We start from the raw sequence: 18,247 nt of genomic DNA on the forward strand, positions 1-18,247 counted from the left end.
GGGCGGGCGGGATGGCCTGGAAGTTTTAATGTGGTCATATAAATCATTCCCGAGATAGTCGGGCTAGTACCTTAATAGTGCTTTGTTACGGAACGTACCGGATCTATATCCGGCAAAGGACCATCATCGTTAATGCAACAACAACAACAAAGCATGCTCTTTTAGACTGAATGAATTAAATAAGTAAATAAAATGCGCGCACAAAGAAATTACTAGTAATTCAGATTGATATTATTGACTGGTTGACTTAGCACATTTTTTTGAACAGCGGACGACTTAGCACATAAACATATCATTGCCCACAGCACGTAAAAATTAAAAATTAAAATATGTTTTTTTTTGATCGTTGTATTTTGAATTCAGTTTTAAAACTGCATTAAAATATAATTTTTCAAAAAAAGTGACTTGGCACATTTTCGCATTAAGCAAACGATATTCTTTTAACATTGATATTAACATTTTTCCCCCAAAGCGACAATTCTTTAAAACTAACCCTGTCACCTAATACCAAGTTTGTGAGTTTATTCTGCAATGGGGTTGAGCTCCGTTTACTCCGAGGAATAAAATTCAATAAATGAATCGGGAGATTTAAACTGTAGCCTCCGCTTTGTTTATCAAACCCCTTCTTCTTTTTGGACTCCAGAGTAACATAATCCCAGTTGGTATTATGACACATCATAAGCAGTGACATAATCCCAAGTAAAAAGATTGGTGATCTGGCAACTCTTCCGCCCCTAGTAGCTGGAGCCTTGACCTGGCTAGCGCAGGACATGAATACAGAACATGCTCAGCCGTTCCTTCCTGCAGCTCGTACTTCCTATATCTGTATAAATATAACCCTCGAAAAAACAATACCTCCACCAACTTGGATTTCTTATCTTTGTTTATTATCTTGCTTGTTTAGTGCGTTAGGTTAATATTTAGCGATTGTGAGTCATTTTTATTTTCCATGACGAATTCATATGTATGTACATAAGTGAATCATGTTAAATATTTAATATATTAATGTGATTGAGGTATGTAAATATGTAATTGGCAGGTGGAAAATTGTTTTAATATCTCCTTTCGAATGTAGTCACGTATTTTTGTGATTCCCCAAAGCATAATAATTTTGGCACCGCCCACATCTATCAAAATTAACTTTTCAAATTTTATTGGTTATAAACCTAAGACGGTGTAAGTTGTCATCACAAATCTAAATGAACCATACAATAAAAGCTCTCAGCTGCGTATTTAATGTTCGGATACACCCGAACGTAGACACCCTTACTTGTTGAATAAAATTCTTAGGCATGACGGATTTTTCAAAAGTTTTTGCCACGGAAGTCGACATGGGGTGATACTCCATGCGGTCCTGCTACACAGGGAGTATTCACCTTTTTATACTGAAATTTCGGAAAGCTCTTTTCTGTTAAGTATTCACGAGGTCCGAATATATCAAATAAGTATGTACATAGCATTCCAAAAATAAAACGATTTCACAAATTCTTAAATGGAGATGTATGTTTCGAACATACTGAATGAATAAGTTAACATGCTCAATGAGTACATTTCGTTATGGCATCTCCATTATTTGCTAATGACATTTTTACGTGAATCGATTTACTAGTCGAGTTTTTGTCGTTGAACGATAAATCTTGAATTGGTTTAAGTTTCGTATGTTCATAGGTTTACGAAAGTGCACAATTCTTTGGTGTCCGATCTTTTCATAAAATTACCTATATTCAGCCACACACAAATTCATCACAAAATTAAAAAAATTGATCTTAGAAATTATGCAGTTCAGTACTTATCGGGTACTAGCAGACCAGGCAGACGTTGTTCTGCCCTAAATTTGGTCTATCTGCATACATCTTAATAAGCTCTTTCCGTCTAACTCTGCCTCCCCCTCTTATATTTTTCTTAATCTTTTATTCACTCCTCCCTCCGTCTTTTTCGATTCATCTACCTCTATTTCGTCTCACTCTATCTCTTTCTTAGTCTCCTACCCTCTTTTCTCTTCTCTCAAGTTCTTCGCATTCTCCTTCATCTCTTATTGCCAGTCCCAGAGGGTGGTCCTAATCCCAGTCCCAGTCCGTCTCTGGTCTAGTTCCCGGAAAAAAGGATCGTAAATACTAATACAGGCAAATTAATACACCAAATTTCAGGCAAATCGAATAGGGCGTACATAGGTACATATATAAGTATGTGGGTATTATTAATTCATGTCTTTATTTCGGATGCTTATTTGGGTTGATGCTACTAAATCGAATATTACAATGGAAATTACTTTAAAGCTCTCAGCAATAGCTTTCATTTGATATCCATAATACACACACAGTGTACAGGTATCCTGGTCGACGTTTTGGCTTATATATATCTCAAAACCCTTGTCACTAAGCGATATAAAAATTACACTGTACTAAAGCACACATCAACAGCTTTCATTTGCTATCCATATTAGACACACCTTCTAGGGGTATCCGGGTCCACGTTTTGGCCTATATCTCGAGACCCTAGTCACCAATAGGTATGAAAACTACCCTGTACTAAATCACTCATCAACAGCTTTCATTTGATATCCAATTGTTTAAAAACATTCTAGGGGTGCCCTGGTCCACGTTTTGGCCTATTGTAAAAGATTAAAATGCAATAAAAAGAGTATTCTTACGTACATATTTACATTAAGCATATCTACCTTAAGCATACATACTTACATACCTACATACAACTCGATAAAAAATATGTACCTACACATCTGTGTTGAACTGTGACTTCTATGGGAAATGCAATGTTTGCAAATTTGCTATAATTCAAATTTGTTTGGTTGGGTGTTGTGCACACACCTGTATTAAATCGTTGACTGGCTATGTCAGCAATAATTATCAAAGGCTTATTTATGTGTTGATGAACATTTAGACTATTTTTGTATCAGGGTAGTTATTAGACTTGTCGCACCAAGACAGATTTTAATTAATATGAAATATAAATATTTATTCTTCTAGTTCTCGAATTCAATTAAATTATATACGTTTACAGAAAATGATTCAAACCTTGTCTTTTTTAAAATGAATTATGGATACATACATTTTTACATCTTCGACCACATATCTGTCAAACCTCAAGACTTTCTTCATGCAGTATGGCCCCTTAAACTTTGGCTGAAGTTTTCTTGACTCACCCGTACTTGGTGGTGGTGCTTCAAGTAGGACCAGATCTCCTGCCTTATATGGGACGGGTTTACTATGCTTCGCGTCGAATCTAATCTTCCATGCCTGTCGGGCTACTGTTTTTAATAGCTTCACTTCGTCTACCATTCATGCGCAATTCCTCATTATCATTGTGCAAAGCGGCCCATAGCTTATTCCCACTTAAATCGCGAAGAGGAAAATCATAAATAAGATCCATTGGAGCGAACCTGGTTGTCGCATTTATTTTTGTGTTCAAAGTCCACTGGAGCCTTCGAATATGCGTATCCCAGTCACGGGGATCATCCGTTGATGGCTTTAGAAATGATAAAACAGCTTGATTGATACGCTCCGCCAACCCATTTGAACGGGGAGTCCGTACCGCCACTTTGATATGTTGTATGCAATGAGAATCACAGAACGACGTGAATGCAGATGACGTGAATGCAGTTCCCCGATCTGTGACGATCCGTTGTGGAAACCCGAAATACAGAGTTAATTGATTTAAGGCATCAACTACAGGCTTAGTTTTAGTTGATCTTGTCGGTATAATGACGGAATATCTCGTGAGGGCATCAACGACCACGAGAACGTACTCATACCCATGTCGACTCTTGATGAAAGGACCGAGATGATCCACGTGCAGGGTATGGAACGGTAGTGGAGGAGTCTCCATCCCATACAACTCGCATTGCTTTCTTGATGGTTCTTTGTGGAAGCAGCATTCAATGCACGAACTTATGAAACCCTTAACGAAATTCCGCAACTGTGGGAACCAGAAATGTTGTAACGCTCTTTTCACAGTCCCGTCTACCCCTGGGTGACCTATATCGTCATGACACAACTTTATAATACGCCAACGCATTCCTTTGGGTATAACCAAGAGTAGCTGTCCACCATCAGTTTTCCGAAACAGCCGATGATCTTTTAAAACATATTCGGCGTTGATTTTATTACGTTGATCTGAAAACTCTGTTCCTTGCAAGATCTTGACTATTTGGTAAAGCTTATCATCTTTCCTCTGCATCGTTGACACCCAGTCGGCTATTGACAATGACAAAACCTTGCCTGTAACGTCCTCTATCTTCTGTGTATCTTCGACTGGTGGCCGACTCATAGCGTCGACATGACCCATAGATGCCCCTGCGCGATGCATGAGAACATGGTCATATTCCTGAAGCTTTAACAGCCACCGTGCAATTCTCGGTGCCATCGGTTTGCCCATTTTCGCGGTCGTTATTGAGTGGCAGTCAGTGACAATGATGAATGACTTACCCAGAAGGAACATTTTGAATCGCTCACATGCCTCAACTACAGCTAAAACCTCTAATTCATACGCATGATAATTCTTTTCCTGGTTACTGCATGCACGACTAAAATATGCAATTGGTTTTAACCCATTATGATCCTCTTGCAGAAGTATAGCGGCTAGGCCAACACTCGATGCGTCTGTGTGTAATTCATGTCTTTTGTTGACGTCATAAATGGCGAGCACTGGCTCCTTCGTAATTGCTTTTATAAGGTTACTAAAAGCCAGTTCACACTCGGGTCCTCACAGAAATTCTGCGCCCTTCTTCGTAAGCTGTGTAAGGGGTTTAGCGATAAATGCGTAACCAGGAACAAATTTCCGAAAAAATCCGGTTAAACCTAAGAAACGTCTTATTTCCAACTGACTACTCGGCTTTGGATACTTGTTTATTGCCAATGACTTCCGACTCCCCGGCTTAATCCCATCTGCATTGACCTCATGACCCAAAAACGTTACCCCTTGTTGTGTCACCTGTTATCTTCGGATTCCATCGTGTCCGACACTGCTTAGGGTACGCCATGTGCGTTACCTTCTTACCACTGGTTTACCGTCTTGGAGGTCGCCGCCTCCATATTGTCGCCATACTGTTACCTAAAATTCTTCGCGAGGCGATCTCCTTCGCCAGTAACTCATTTAGGTTGTAATAAAAAACTTTAATTCGATTTAAAACTTTACTTGGGGTTTATTGAAGTAAAAAAATTGAGAACGCGTCCAAGTTTTACAGTGGCGAAAATATAGTGACGCTTCGTTCTTTTTTCCTCTATCTTATCTTTTATTTATTTTTGTGTGACGTTGGCTGCAGTTGTACTTGACATGCGTGTTGCCACTGCGCGCCTGTCAAGTACCACTAAAGCCCCAACCACATAGGATACCTTATTATAATTTTGCTAATGCTACACCCTCTTCTCATGAAAGCACACTTTGAAAGTCTCAACGTTAATCCCTCACCTCGAATAATTTTCAAAAACTCCTCCAAATAATACAAATTGTCTTCTTCAGTATGCGTTGCTATTATTACCTCGTCTACATAGCTCACCACGCTCTTGCATAACGGAGCAACAAGTTGGCTCATCATCCTCTGGAAAATACATGGCGCATTACATAACCCGAATGGCATCCTATTAAATTCAAAGTGACCATTATGGGTGACAAATGCCGTGAATGGTTTGTCTTTCTCTTCTAACTCTATTTGATAGTACCCTGACATAAGGTCAAGGGTTGTGAAAAACTTCTTTCCCGAGAGTGTAGCCAGCACCCCATCCACAGTGGGCATCAACCACGGTTGCTTCTCTGTGACCGCATTTAACTCACGGTAGTCTACACACAACCGCTCTTCTCCATTTTGCTTGCGCACCAAAACGATTGGCGATGCGTAAAGTGAGTTTGACCTACGAATTATACCTAATTCCAATAATTCCCTAACTATTGCCTCTACAATGTTTTGCTTCGGGATAGGGATGTTATACGGCTTCTTGAAAATTGGCTTTGTCGATGTAACTTTCATTTCCATTTTAAAACAGTTAGACTTGCCTTTCCCCAAAACAATCCGCATATGCGTTTACCAATTTGACAAGATTTCCCTCCATACGTGCCTGTAACTTATCGCCGATGTCTAAAACATCTTTCCCGATCGTCTTAATACTGCAACAACCACCCTCTATAATTACTGTTGACTGCGGAATAAATAGTGTGCTGCTATCATTGCTATACGTACATGCCGTGGTCCCTATAGTGTTCGGCATCGATGAACGAAGTGTTTGCACTTGGGTGGTCAACATGTCCACAGCACTGCATAAGCCACTTATCTGTGCCTCCAACTGCTTTCTTACCTCTAAATCGTTCGTCGTTGATGCATCACTCCTCTCTTGACCTTGGCTGAACTTCATTGATGCAGCTCGCTCTGCTATCACCATCTCGAGAGCCCCGTTTACCAGCTCCTGGTCCAACTCCTGCAGCCTGCCAATTAATTCTGATTTACTTCCGCTTGTTTTCTGCTCTAGCTTTTGCAGCACTTCTTTAAGCTGCAAAACTGTTAAATCGTTTAGGTTCATGACCACTTCTGATAATCTGTCGCACCAAGACAGATTTTAATTAATATGAAATATAAATCTTTATTCTTTAAGTTCTCGAATTCAATTAAATTATATACGTTTACAGAAAATGATTCAAACCTTGTCTTTTTTAAAACGAATTATGGATACATACATTTTTAAAGAGAGTCAAATGAGAGAGATGAACACATAGAAATAAAGTTAACAAAGAAGAATAGAAAATAAAGTAGCTAGCAATAATGATGGCAGCTATGTAGTGATGACAGACTGTTTAAATATTTGGCATTAAATTGTTGGCTGTTTATACTACACTATATCTCGAGACCCTAGTCACCAATAGGTATGAAAACTACCCTGTAGTAAAGCTTTCAGCAATAGCTTTCATTTGATATCCATATTGTATAAACACATTCAGAGACCCGAGTCACCCAGGGGTACGAAAAATTCTCAGTATCAAAGTACTCATAAACAGATTCCATTTGATACCCATATTGTACAAGCACATTCCAGGATTACCCAGGTCCACGTTTTGATCTCAAGACCCTAGCTAGAACGGGATAAAAAGTACCGTATGTCCGTTCCCTGGTTATAAGCTACCTCTCCACCAATTCTCAGCCAAATTGGTTCATCCGTTCTTGAGTTATGCGTAGTGTAACTAACACGACTTTCTTTTATATAGTATTTTTCTAAAAAAAAATCATAACTCAAGAATGACTAAACCGATTTGGGATTTCAAAATCAACTAACCATCATCTCTCCTTCCTGTATTTTTCCTAAAAATTTCATGGCAATTTTTCTATCCGTTCTCGAGTTATGGAGTGACAATCAAAATGTACACTTCTTTTTATATATATAGATTTGTACACTGATTGCTTCCTATTTCTACTACTAATATTTTTTCGAAAAATCGCAAAGAAACAACACAGTTAACGGATGTCAATTCGATTTGGCAGCAAAATGGCTGCAATTGTCAAAAAATGTGTCAGCCGAGCAAACCTCTTGTGATTGAGTCATTGGCATTATCTGTAAAAACGTAACCCTATCATTGCCGAATTTCAAAATAATTTTCAAAAAGAAACTAAACTTCATTCATTGATCATTAGAAGTTATTCGTTTGCTCTTTTAAAATACTCCTAAGGGTAGAGTAACAACGCCCTGCGTGACACTTCCTAGGACTTACCTTACGATCTCAGTTTAAGTTATCATCCGATCTCTGTTAATATCACAACTTAAATGCGGCTTCTGAAACACAACATTAAGGTTACTCATACGTCCAATGCCACAAATTAAATAAAAGCTGCAATACCCTCTGTATGGCTTTTAAAACTTGGAGCGGTTTTTTATGCGTGGTGGTAAAATGAAGCAATGTGTTTCAAACTTTGAATTGCTCAAAAATCTGTTGACTACATTTTTTCCAATCCTAAAAGTTTGAATATTACCAGAGGAAGGATTTTAAGGCATTTACCTTCTTGATTGTATGGTTTAAGAAAAAAAGAGGAATTAAGCGTTTCAAGTCTTCCATTTTTTGCGTTTTTGTTTATATATCCCCTATTTCTAACTTTGTTGTTTTTTGTTTTTTTCTTTTTCAAAGCCTGCAAAGCGATAGATTATTGCGCTCGATTGAAATATTTTTGAATACATAAATGATGTAAACATAATTTCATGTTCTCGTAACGTAAGGAAAATTCCTCAACAGTTTGAGTTTGTTATAGATAAGCTTAATTTTTTTTAATGCTGTTTTAATTTTGTTTGTAAGTGAAATATTTCCGATAACTTATGTATAAGTTACTAAAGCTCCTTCTTTTGATTCTACTAATTTCCTTCTCTCCAAAACCGTAAATTTTTGGTTGGCATAAGGGGTAACTTTTTTGGACTAGATTGTTACCAATGAAAAGCATCTTGTTTTAAACAATATTTCTGCAGGCTATTTTCACTGCATGGTATAGGTAAAACGCAGAAATTAAGGCGCCGATTCCCGGAATCCCGAATCCCAGGACGCCTGAGCCATTTTGCGATCTCGAAATCTTGAGAAAAAATTTAAAAAAGTCCCGGGATTTCGGGATGTTTTCGAGACTTCTTCGGGTTTTCATATTGCAAATTTCAGTATCTTTCATTGGGTTTTTTTAAGTTTCAATTTCAAACCACAGGAAATCATCCTTTCCTAGTAAAGTACAACCTTCACGCACTTTTCTAATAAATGTGTTTTGAATTCAAAATTAAGTCTTTGGATGATCCCGAAAGGTACCGGTATTCCGGGATGGTCATTTTTAAATCCCGAAATCCCGGGACTGCATAACAATAAAACCAAAAATAATAATTGAATAACAATTATTATTATTATTTGAATAACAATTATTATTTACCCGTGTTAAGCTTATTAATTCTTAAAAATCCTAAATAACGTTTTCGTGTGAAAAAACCAACCACATTTATAGTACGCATTTACATCCGTTTGACAGTTCGAAAGTGCGCGCGGTTGCATTGGGTAAATTTTTAATAATACATAATGAAATACAAGGAGAAATTGATACAAGCATATTGGCATAACAATAACTCTTGAGTTAAAAAGATAACTTGCTATTCAGCAAGTGGGCCTTAGTAGTACAGTAAATAACAAGGAGATAGTGGCTATTAAAAAAAGCTTGAAGTTGGCTGCTGCACGTATGCAAGTAGAATAAATGATAATTTGATGCGTTCAAACTCGTTTTCGGACTTAATTTAGAATTTTCGTATGGATTTAACTTATCTGTGAAACGCACGCATATCTTCCCGTGCTATGCAGTTCCACTTTTATATGAAGCAGCGTTCAGCCTGAAAGTATGCTATAAATTACTATATAGAACTAAGCTCACTTTCGCCGGAAACCATTCTTGCATTCACTTGCATGCATATACGCTATATGCAAACACATACATAACTTCCATTTGACAAATCAAAGAAATCAATTATACAATGTTAGGTTGAACGTAAAGGGCCAATTAATGGTGACTTATAACCATAAAACCATAATCAGATAAAACAGCTGATTGAACCCACCTTATGGAAATCAATGTAATCGATTAATGGTGCCATACCATAACGCTAACGCCATAACCATACCATAGCCAACCAATTGGTTTTTGGTTTCTCGCCATGTCCATAACCTAAAAATATTTGAGTTGGTGAATTTAATAACTTTTTGTATGTTTTATTCATTGTTTTGGATACGTTATGACTAAGAGACTTATTTTTTGTGGAATATGTTTGTAATTTTTTTGCGTTTTCTTCATTTTTATGAAATTTTAATTTTAATTTTTTTTAGCTAAGGCACCATTAATCGATCACATTGGAGATGGTTATGGATATGGGTATAGTTACGACTATGGCGTTAGGGTTAAGGAAGTTTAACTAGCCCTTAAAGTATTAGGGTACATTCAAATTTGTAAAGGTCCAAATAAAGTTGGTTTATTAGGAATTCCACAACCTTTTTGTGATGCAATTAAATTATTTACTAAAGAACAAACTTATCCTTTATTATCCAATGAATAGATACAAATTTTTAATGAAAAGAATTCGAAGTTTTCAAACATCGGAGAACAAATTTTTTTTTCTATTGAGTGTCCTAGGTTCTAAAAAAAAATAAATATTCCTAGGTTCTAGTTCATGGAAAACCCAGCCGCCCCTTATGGATTAACAAACCCTTCGAGAGTATTTCCGCAATGAAAAGCTTCCCAACAAAATTATTGTTTAAAATTTTCCAAAACAATATAAAAATGACTTGAAATATGCTTCTAAGCGTTAAGGTAAAGGAGAAATCTCCATTTTGCAACTAATTTTCATGGTTAAATAGCAGGAAATGAAGCTAACTAAGTACCAATAAAATATAAGTCGGTTTATATAAACCAACGTATTTGTCTGTTTTTACTCTTTGAAAAAAAGCTTTGTGGAGCAATAGCTAAAAAATAGTCATGGTTATATACATATGTATGTAACTGTTATAATCAGGGTTGTCATGGAATCCAAGTCGGTTTTGCGTTTTGTCGGAATTGCAAACCAATATTGATTTAAATTGGTGTCATAAAACCGTATTGGTTTTGCTCTTTTCGAATGTAAATAAAAACGAATCAGCTGTTTTGCAATGTTATCGGTGCACCGGCAATTTTGATATTAATTTTTTTGGCAAAATTTTATAAAATTAATTGTTTTGTGCTTCTAATCAGAAATAAACAAATTTATTGAGTGCAAAATGTCATCAGCAGTTGTAGCATTTATGTTATTGGAAGAAGAAAGTTGCGAGAAAGTCAAAACGAAAATTTTGAGGGATCGCAGCAATCCATTGGAGCTGCCAGAGACAGCGTAAGCAAAATATTCTTTATTGTGCGTTTTTAAATATTTATAGTGTATTTGCAGTTTCATTGCATACTATCGCATAAACAGAGGGTAATGGTATTGAACACCATTGAAGGACACTTGAACTCGGTTGCAAGTTCTAACAGTGCTGCAACTAGCAGCTACGTTACGATTTTTAGCTGAAGGATCATATCAAAGATCAGTTGGCAAGGATTCTAGCACGAGTGTAGGTAGAAGCACGGTGTCAACGATTTTAGATGATGTGCTTCGTAAAGCCCTTCGCAATATCTGGAGTTTCTCCATAAATTCAGTCAAAATACTGTTCTGCATTGAATTTTTATGCCTTCCCCTATTAAGAATGAAAATATATGTATATTTATTTTTATAAAATTAACCTTTATTTACTTACATTTTTAGAAAATACTCAAGTGCAAGAGAACAACAACTATGAAAAAATGAAATCCAGCGACATTTAACTGATTGGTTTGTTTCCGATAGTAAAATCGATATTATTGGTTTCTGTGACACCTAAAACCGACAGTAATTCCAATTCGAACATTAAACCGATAACATTGGATTTCATGACACCAAAGTGATTTTTTTGTCGTTTTTAAATCCGATTCCGACAACAATTGGATTCCATGACAGCCCTGAATAAAAACAATCTCGATCAGCGATGCATCACATTCGAATAAAAGATAAACACAGCCTTATATATTTAATGATTAAGGCTCGATTTTACAGTAATTGGTTAAACTAACTATGTTTGCTTAAACTCTAATCAAATTTAAACTCCACTTAAACTAGAGAGCAGTTTCTCAGTCACAGTTTAAGGCCGCCCTGGGGGTAAGCTTTTTTGAACGGCAACATTGTTGTTCTATTATCTAGATACTTATTGTTGTTGTTGTTGTAGCGATTAGGTTACTCCCCGAAGGCTTTGGGGAGTGTTATCGATGTGATGGTCCTTTGTCGGATACAGATCCGATACGCTCCGGTAACACAGCACCGTTAAGGTGCTGGCCCGACCATCTCGGGAACGATTTATATGGCCACATTGAACCTTCAGGCCATCCCTCTCTCCCCACCCCCAAGTTCCATGGAGAGCTTGGGGTCGCCAGAGCCTCGTCTGTTAGTGAAACGGGATTCGCCGCTCGAAGGTGAGGTTGACAATTGGGTTGGAGAAGCTATATATTGCGCTACACAACTCCTTGAATCCCCTAGATACTTATTAGACATTTGTCCTGTCCTAGAAAAAAAAATTCTTTAGTCTTAGAGAAATACATGCATATATGTCTAGCTCTAGAGTTGATGTCCGACATCGCTCTCCAATCACTATAAAACCTTTTATAAAACGCAATTCTCAAATTATTCTCCAACCTTTAAGAGAACTGTATAGTTCTCAAATGAATAGTAGGACAAGCACTTTTGTGGAAGTTTACAATAAAGCATACTTAATGAAGCTATGGGGTTTCTTCTTCGTTGGAGTTGGCAATAAAGTAATATCTTCGGAGTAATGCGGTCTTATTCAATGGAAAGTTGGCATATACTTTACTCTTGGTCCATCCACGAGGTAAACTGCCTCACTACTCATTCTAAGCTGAGCATAAATATTTCATAGATTCTTCTGCGGAAGGTCAAAGAAACGGTTGATCACATCCCTGAATTTTGAAAGTTGAGAATAAAAGGAAGTATAAAATTGGCTGAATAAATAAGACAGTATAAAAATTGGAAAGAAAAAGAGTTGATAAATCTGGATGAATTAAAGTAGCATTAATGGTCTATTGTTGTGGATAATTAATGATAATTGTGAGAGTGGGTTAGTGCCCACCCATCTTTTTGAAACTTTATTAGGCCATGACGACCATATCATCTAATACTAGAGCGAATGGGATCAGTAAATATGATAAATGAAGAAGTATCTATGATACATCGAAGTAGTTTTTCACAAAGAACGGACATTTCAATCTAGAGTAAATCGTACCAATTTATTGTAGTAGTTGTAGATGCTACAGTGATTAAGCATTTCTATCAGATGTGTTGGCCAGGTTGTAATCACATACCTCACATTGTGATTCAGGAATTTCCTGGTGCTCACATCTCCTAATACTTGTGTTAAAATTGTGGAATTGTATCATGTATCTGATAAGCCAAAGCATCTAGAACATGTTACAGCGTAATATTTGTGCTTAGAATAGAACCGTAGTTGAATTCAAGGTAGAGTTGCATTACAACCGGATGCCATTGTCGTTAAAATGGCGGAAGCTTGATAGACTCCATATCATAACAAGGTAAGAAACATCCGATTACAAGCTAATTTGGTACCAATGATTCGGCTAAGAAGTTTTGAGGAAGGCAACATGGAGCCGATAGTTGGGCCACTGATCGTAATTTCTTAACTCTCTATGCTTGATTAATGTATAACTATCAATCACAAATTTTCATATATTATAAATTTTGTCCACCTAGAATCTTCATCCGTCCCACTGTGTGCCAGTATAAATTATTGTTTAGATTCAATAGTCAAGACATTTTTTTCTATTTATACTGTATTACCATTCTTTTTAAATTTTTGAGACACATCAGTTACAACTCAGCTTCAGACATTCTCATTTACACATACAAATAAAATTAACTAAGTAAAATATTAAATTTAAGATAAAAATATTTGTCTTATTTTATTGTAAAACTCCAATGCTATAGTACAAAAATGACAATAGCAAGATAATTACATAAACTAAATATTACTAACTGATCACATATTATATAGACACATACATAAATCTGATATTTATTGCACACTAGGAATGACCAATTAGTTTTTAGAATTTTACACATTTTTTTAAACTATAGTTTTGTTGAATTACATAAATACACTAATGTTAGTTCGAGATTTTTGGTAAATTCTTCTTTGAATTAAATTGGCAAGTGCAATGTTTTAAATTGAGTTACAAACTATTATGAGATATTCTGATAAAAACTAAAAATAAAACGAATTTTCTGAGAGCGAATTCCGCGCTCGTTTATTTAATACTATTATTCCTCCGCCATAAACAAAAAAAACATAACATTCAATTACTTTAGGAAAAAGTTACTGACTACATTAAAATACATTTAAACACTAAATAATATAAACCTAATATATGCATGTATGTATATATATATATGTGTAAGTATTGCTGCTTGTTTTGTAATGAAATGATGAGAGAAATGATTGTGATTGCAGTGGTTTTAAGGCTAGAAGTTCAAATAATGCAACACCGTTATCCCTCTTACCTCATTCAAAGTAAGAACTATTTACAAAATGATTGTTGTTTTATTTTTTGTTTTGTTGTCTTATTTGATTTTGACATTTTAGCTATTTGTGTAACTTACATACATACAAATACAAATACTATGGTGGAATAACCAGGTGAAGTAAGCCGTCAATTGTCGCGCTCTAAATTCTTCTGAAAATTTGTCACCAATGTTGTCCCCGAAAAAGTTTTGTTTTTTTGCATTTTTCAGGAGTAAAATATGGTAGTTTTAGTACTTTTTTTCATCTAAACCCCAGTAGGAATATCGATGGACCTTAACCGGATTTAATTACAGAGATTCATATTTGGGTATCCTTGGTGTGGGCGCCCATAAGTAAGGCCGTGCTTAACTATTGCGTTCATATTATTGATGTTTCCATTATGTAAGTATGTTTAATATGTTCAAAAAAATTTGAGACAGGTCTTTGTTAAAACAAACTATTTGAATTCACGTCATATCCAACAAGGATTTTCGCCTGTACAAGAACACGCAAAACTGTCGTATTACACCTTATTTATGTAAACACTTCGCTAAAACAATGGATTTCTAAATACAGTTACAAAAAATTGTTACTCACTATTGTTGTTTTGGCCTAAAAATTATACCACTAAGATAAGAGGAATGTTACAGTTAGGAATTGTAATTTAGAATATATGAATCCGGCTCAATCGGATTAGCACCTTCTGGTTCTAGGCCGACTCCTATTAAATCCCCTGACATATTTTAGTAAATAATATTTTGGGAACATTAGTAATACATCATGAATTAACTGTCAAGAGCTTATGGGAAATCTTCTGATCAAGTTTGTATGATATATTAGAAGGTCATATGTTTTACTTCCGACTGTCAATGTCAAATCAACAGGGCAGATGGAAAGAACAATGGATTTTTAGAGATCGAAACACATTTAAAAGTATTACGATCATTTCCAAGCGTGGATGTAAAACTTTTCATCAAACCCGAAACCCATTTAAGTGCGCAAAGTTCCTACAGTTCAACTATATAATGGATAAAACCTCTCCCACTTATGTCCGGGTTTTCGATAAAAGCTTCAACTGCAGTTGAAGTTGAGGCCAGTTTACTTTAGACGCATTATTGAATTTTACTACTTATCGCAGTTTAAGTTTTTAATTTTATTCGATGCCTAAAGTAATATAAGCTCGCACTGGTCCCATGTATCCCTTTTGTATTGGCATTAGGTTGCACTGATATGCTGAAAAAAATAGTTTGTAATGGCTTTCGTAGCAAGGCATTTGTTTTTCTACTCCTACTTTTCCAAAGCGGGTAAACATTTTACCCTCTTCTGACCTTTGAAAATACATCCCTACCGTTTCAGATAGCGTACATCTTCTATCTCTTTTTATTTACTTCACCTGGTGATTCCACCATGTACAAATACATAACGTAAATATGTATGCTATATTTGATTGATTATTTAACGCTTGTTTAGTTTATGCCAAAGCGTAATTAGTGTAAGTGCATGCATAACAGCAATAACAACAATCATCAGCGTCACACAATCGGCCATATTTACATCCGAGATCATCATATAATTGAGAAATACTTTGGGACTACGAAAATGGCAATACATCGCCGTTTCAGGGCATGTCAAGAATGAACGATCTAAGCCATAGATGGCATTGAGAGCTCCATGGAAGCCGGCACGGAAATAACTGATATGCCACATCCAACGAAAGATCGGCGTTATATCAATGTAGCGCGTACAGAATCCAAATACCGAGAAGAGAACTGCCAAAATGGGCCCCAAAAACACAGCCAACTATAAATTGAGAAATTTATGTTAAACTTTGTAAATAAGTTATATAAAAATGTAAAAAAGTGCTAACCTTAGTGGGTAGCGTGGCACCTACGAAGAAACCCCAAGATTGGGCGCTTAGCGTAGCCAAAATTGCCAATGCAACAAAATAGTAGATGCGAAAACTTTCATCCGTATTGTTACCTGTGAGGTAAACGCTAATGATCATGTAAAGAACGGCGCAAATACTCTGAAAAATTTAGAAAAAAATATTTACGTTAAAAATTGTTATATATGTATGTTGTTTGTTTAAAAATATGCACTTGGCTAGTTAGATTTGACGATCATAAGCTTCAAAAATATTCTAATTTAATATATGACGTATGTGCATACATATGTATGTAGGTAAACGCGCCAAAATTATAAATATCTTCGAAAGTCAATAAATTAACAGTTTCCAAATTAGCTTCCAGAAAATCTACCATTTCAGCGAAAATAACTGATTGCAAAAAAAGACACCGCGGTGAACAATGTGACCGGCTCAAAAAGAAAAAGCAAATAACCATTTGTACTGCGAAAAGAAAATCAAAATTTACATCGCCATACAAAAAAAAATTGTCGGATCTGGTAATGTGCACAAGCCTTTCGATGCGTTTTGATGCGCTTAATCCGAATCGGCTACCAGAATTGCCTTTGGGCTCTATTAGGTTGTGATATTTAGGATAAAGAGCTTTCTATGAGGGACAGGGTTCGGGATATTTAGAGGTATTAAAAAGTCCAAGTAGAATTGTATATACATTTTTATGTACCTAATGTCATACATACATACATACATATGTAGATAAGTATACAATACAAATTCGCAGTTTGATTAACAACACTGGTTTCCATTAGAGGCTTTCTGATTTTTCAGCTTCTTTTCGAACGGTTATCCCTACACGGTAAGAAATTCGAGCCTATTTTTTAAGCCATCCAACGGTTTAAACAATTTTTAAAATTTGTTTTCCAAAATTTAAAACCTCTAAATTTGCTACTCTGTTTTTTCTTTTTTTTTTATAACCGGAAGTGTAGAATCCTCTATGCAGTTTAATTTTGTCTGCTTGAAATATTGAAGGTGGGTGTTATAAAAGTTTTAAACCAGATTCAGATTCCTTTAACGATGTACTTTTCCGGTCTTGTGGGATGGCTTTGAGAACATACAACTTCTCGATTTGAAAACGTCACAGTTAAAGAAAGTTTTAATTCACTATTTGCTTTGCGATATAATATCTAACTAAACTTTTCCTCAATCTCTTCTCAAACAGTTACACCGAACACTTAACCCGTTAGTTTTGCAAATGCTTTTCAAATTTAGACTGAACAAAAAATGTTTATTGGGAAAAAGACAACTAGGTCCATTGAGTTCAATAATGCAAAGTTTATTGACACGAAACTGGGAATCAAAACAAAGCTGTAAAAGGTTAAAAAGTGATAAAAAAAAGATGAAGGCAGATAAATGGGAATACATTCATACATGCATAGTACAATTTATACAAACAAACATGCATATGCAAGTTTTGATGTATGTGAAAGACAACTGACGAAAACAGGTAAAAACGCTGACCGGGGTTTGTCTTTTTTTTTTTTGTAGGCGTAATTAAATAATGCAAGAAAAAAATCCACCCAAGCTGGCATAAATTAAAAAAGTAAAAGCAATTCGAAGAATTTAACTTCTTTTGGAGTAACTTAAAATTAAATTAAAAAGTTGGCTGTGGAATAAGTACCAAAGCATACATATACAATATAAACAAACATAATAACAACAACACTTACATATTCTTTTAAGTGTTCGCGTTTGTAGCTCACCTGAAATGGTATTTCGAATGACAACAACGAAAGGAAGTAAGGAGTTAGGCCATACCAACGATTGAAATGTTCGCGTGTCAGCATCCCAATCTCCAAGGGAACTGTAATACAACAATAAAAAAATAGATATAAAATAAAAATACATTAATTTAATTGGTTTGTGCTAATGTTGAAATAATTATAATAATTACTTTTAATAACAGACTTGACACGTTTTCTGGGACTTTCAAAATATTCTTCACAACTACACTCAACTTTGAGAGTGATTTATTAACACATTAACAAGTGTCAAATAATTTGCGATATTATCTACATCAAAAAGGTTGTATGTATATATGTTCAAATACATACATAGTTACATATAAATAGTCTGTGAAAATGCGATATAAATGTCGATTTAATAATTATTATATCGGTACACCAATAAGAAATCATATTTTCCATAAATACGGTTTCAAAACTATGACTTATATTAAAAAAAAAAATTCATACAAAC

General features: G+C 35.5%; 1 protein-coding gene across 1 annotated transcript in view; it reads right to left on the bottom strand.

Annotated features, from left to right (window-relative positions):
* Window positions 1-18,247, bottom strand: part of LOC137241910 (ABC transporter G family member 18) — a 197,523-nt gene that overhangs the window by 71,786 nt on the left and 107,490 nt on the right. The window contains exons 11-15 of the mRNA XM_067769262.1: window positions 17,752-17,852; window positions 15,998-16,156; window positions 15,589-15,930; window positions 6,648-6,652; window positions 6,039-6,543 (exon numbers count right to left, since the gene is read on the bottom strand). Coding sequence (XP_067625363.1) covers window positions 6,039-6,543; window positions 6,648-6,652; window positions 15,589-15,930; window positions 15,998-16,156; window positions 17,752-17,852 — 1,112 coding nt within the window. The remainder of the gene's footprint in view (window positions 1-6,038; window positions 6,544-6,647; window positions 6,653-15,588; window positions 15,931-15,997; window positions 16,157-17,751; window positions 17,853-18,247) is intronic.

Source organism: Eurosta solidaginis, chromosome 2 (genome assembly GCF_040869045.1).
Source record: "Eurosta solidaginis isolate ZX-2024a chromosome 2, ASM4086904v1, whole genome shotgun sequence".
In the NCBI taxonomy this organism is placed as follows: domain Eukaryota; kingdom Metazoa; phylum Arthropoda; class Insecta; order Diptera; family Tephritidae; genus Eurosta; species Eurosta solidaginis.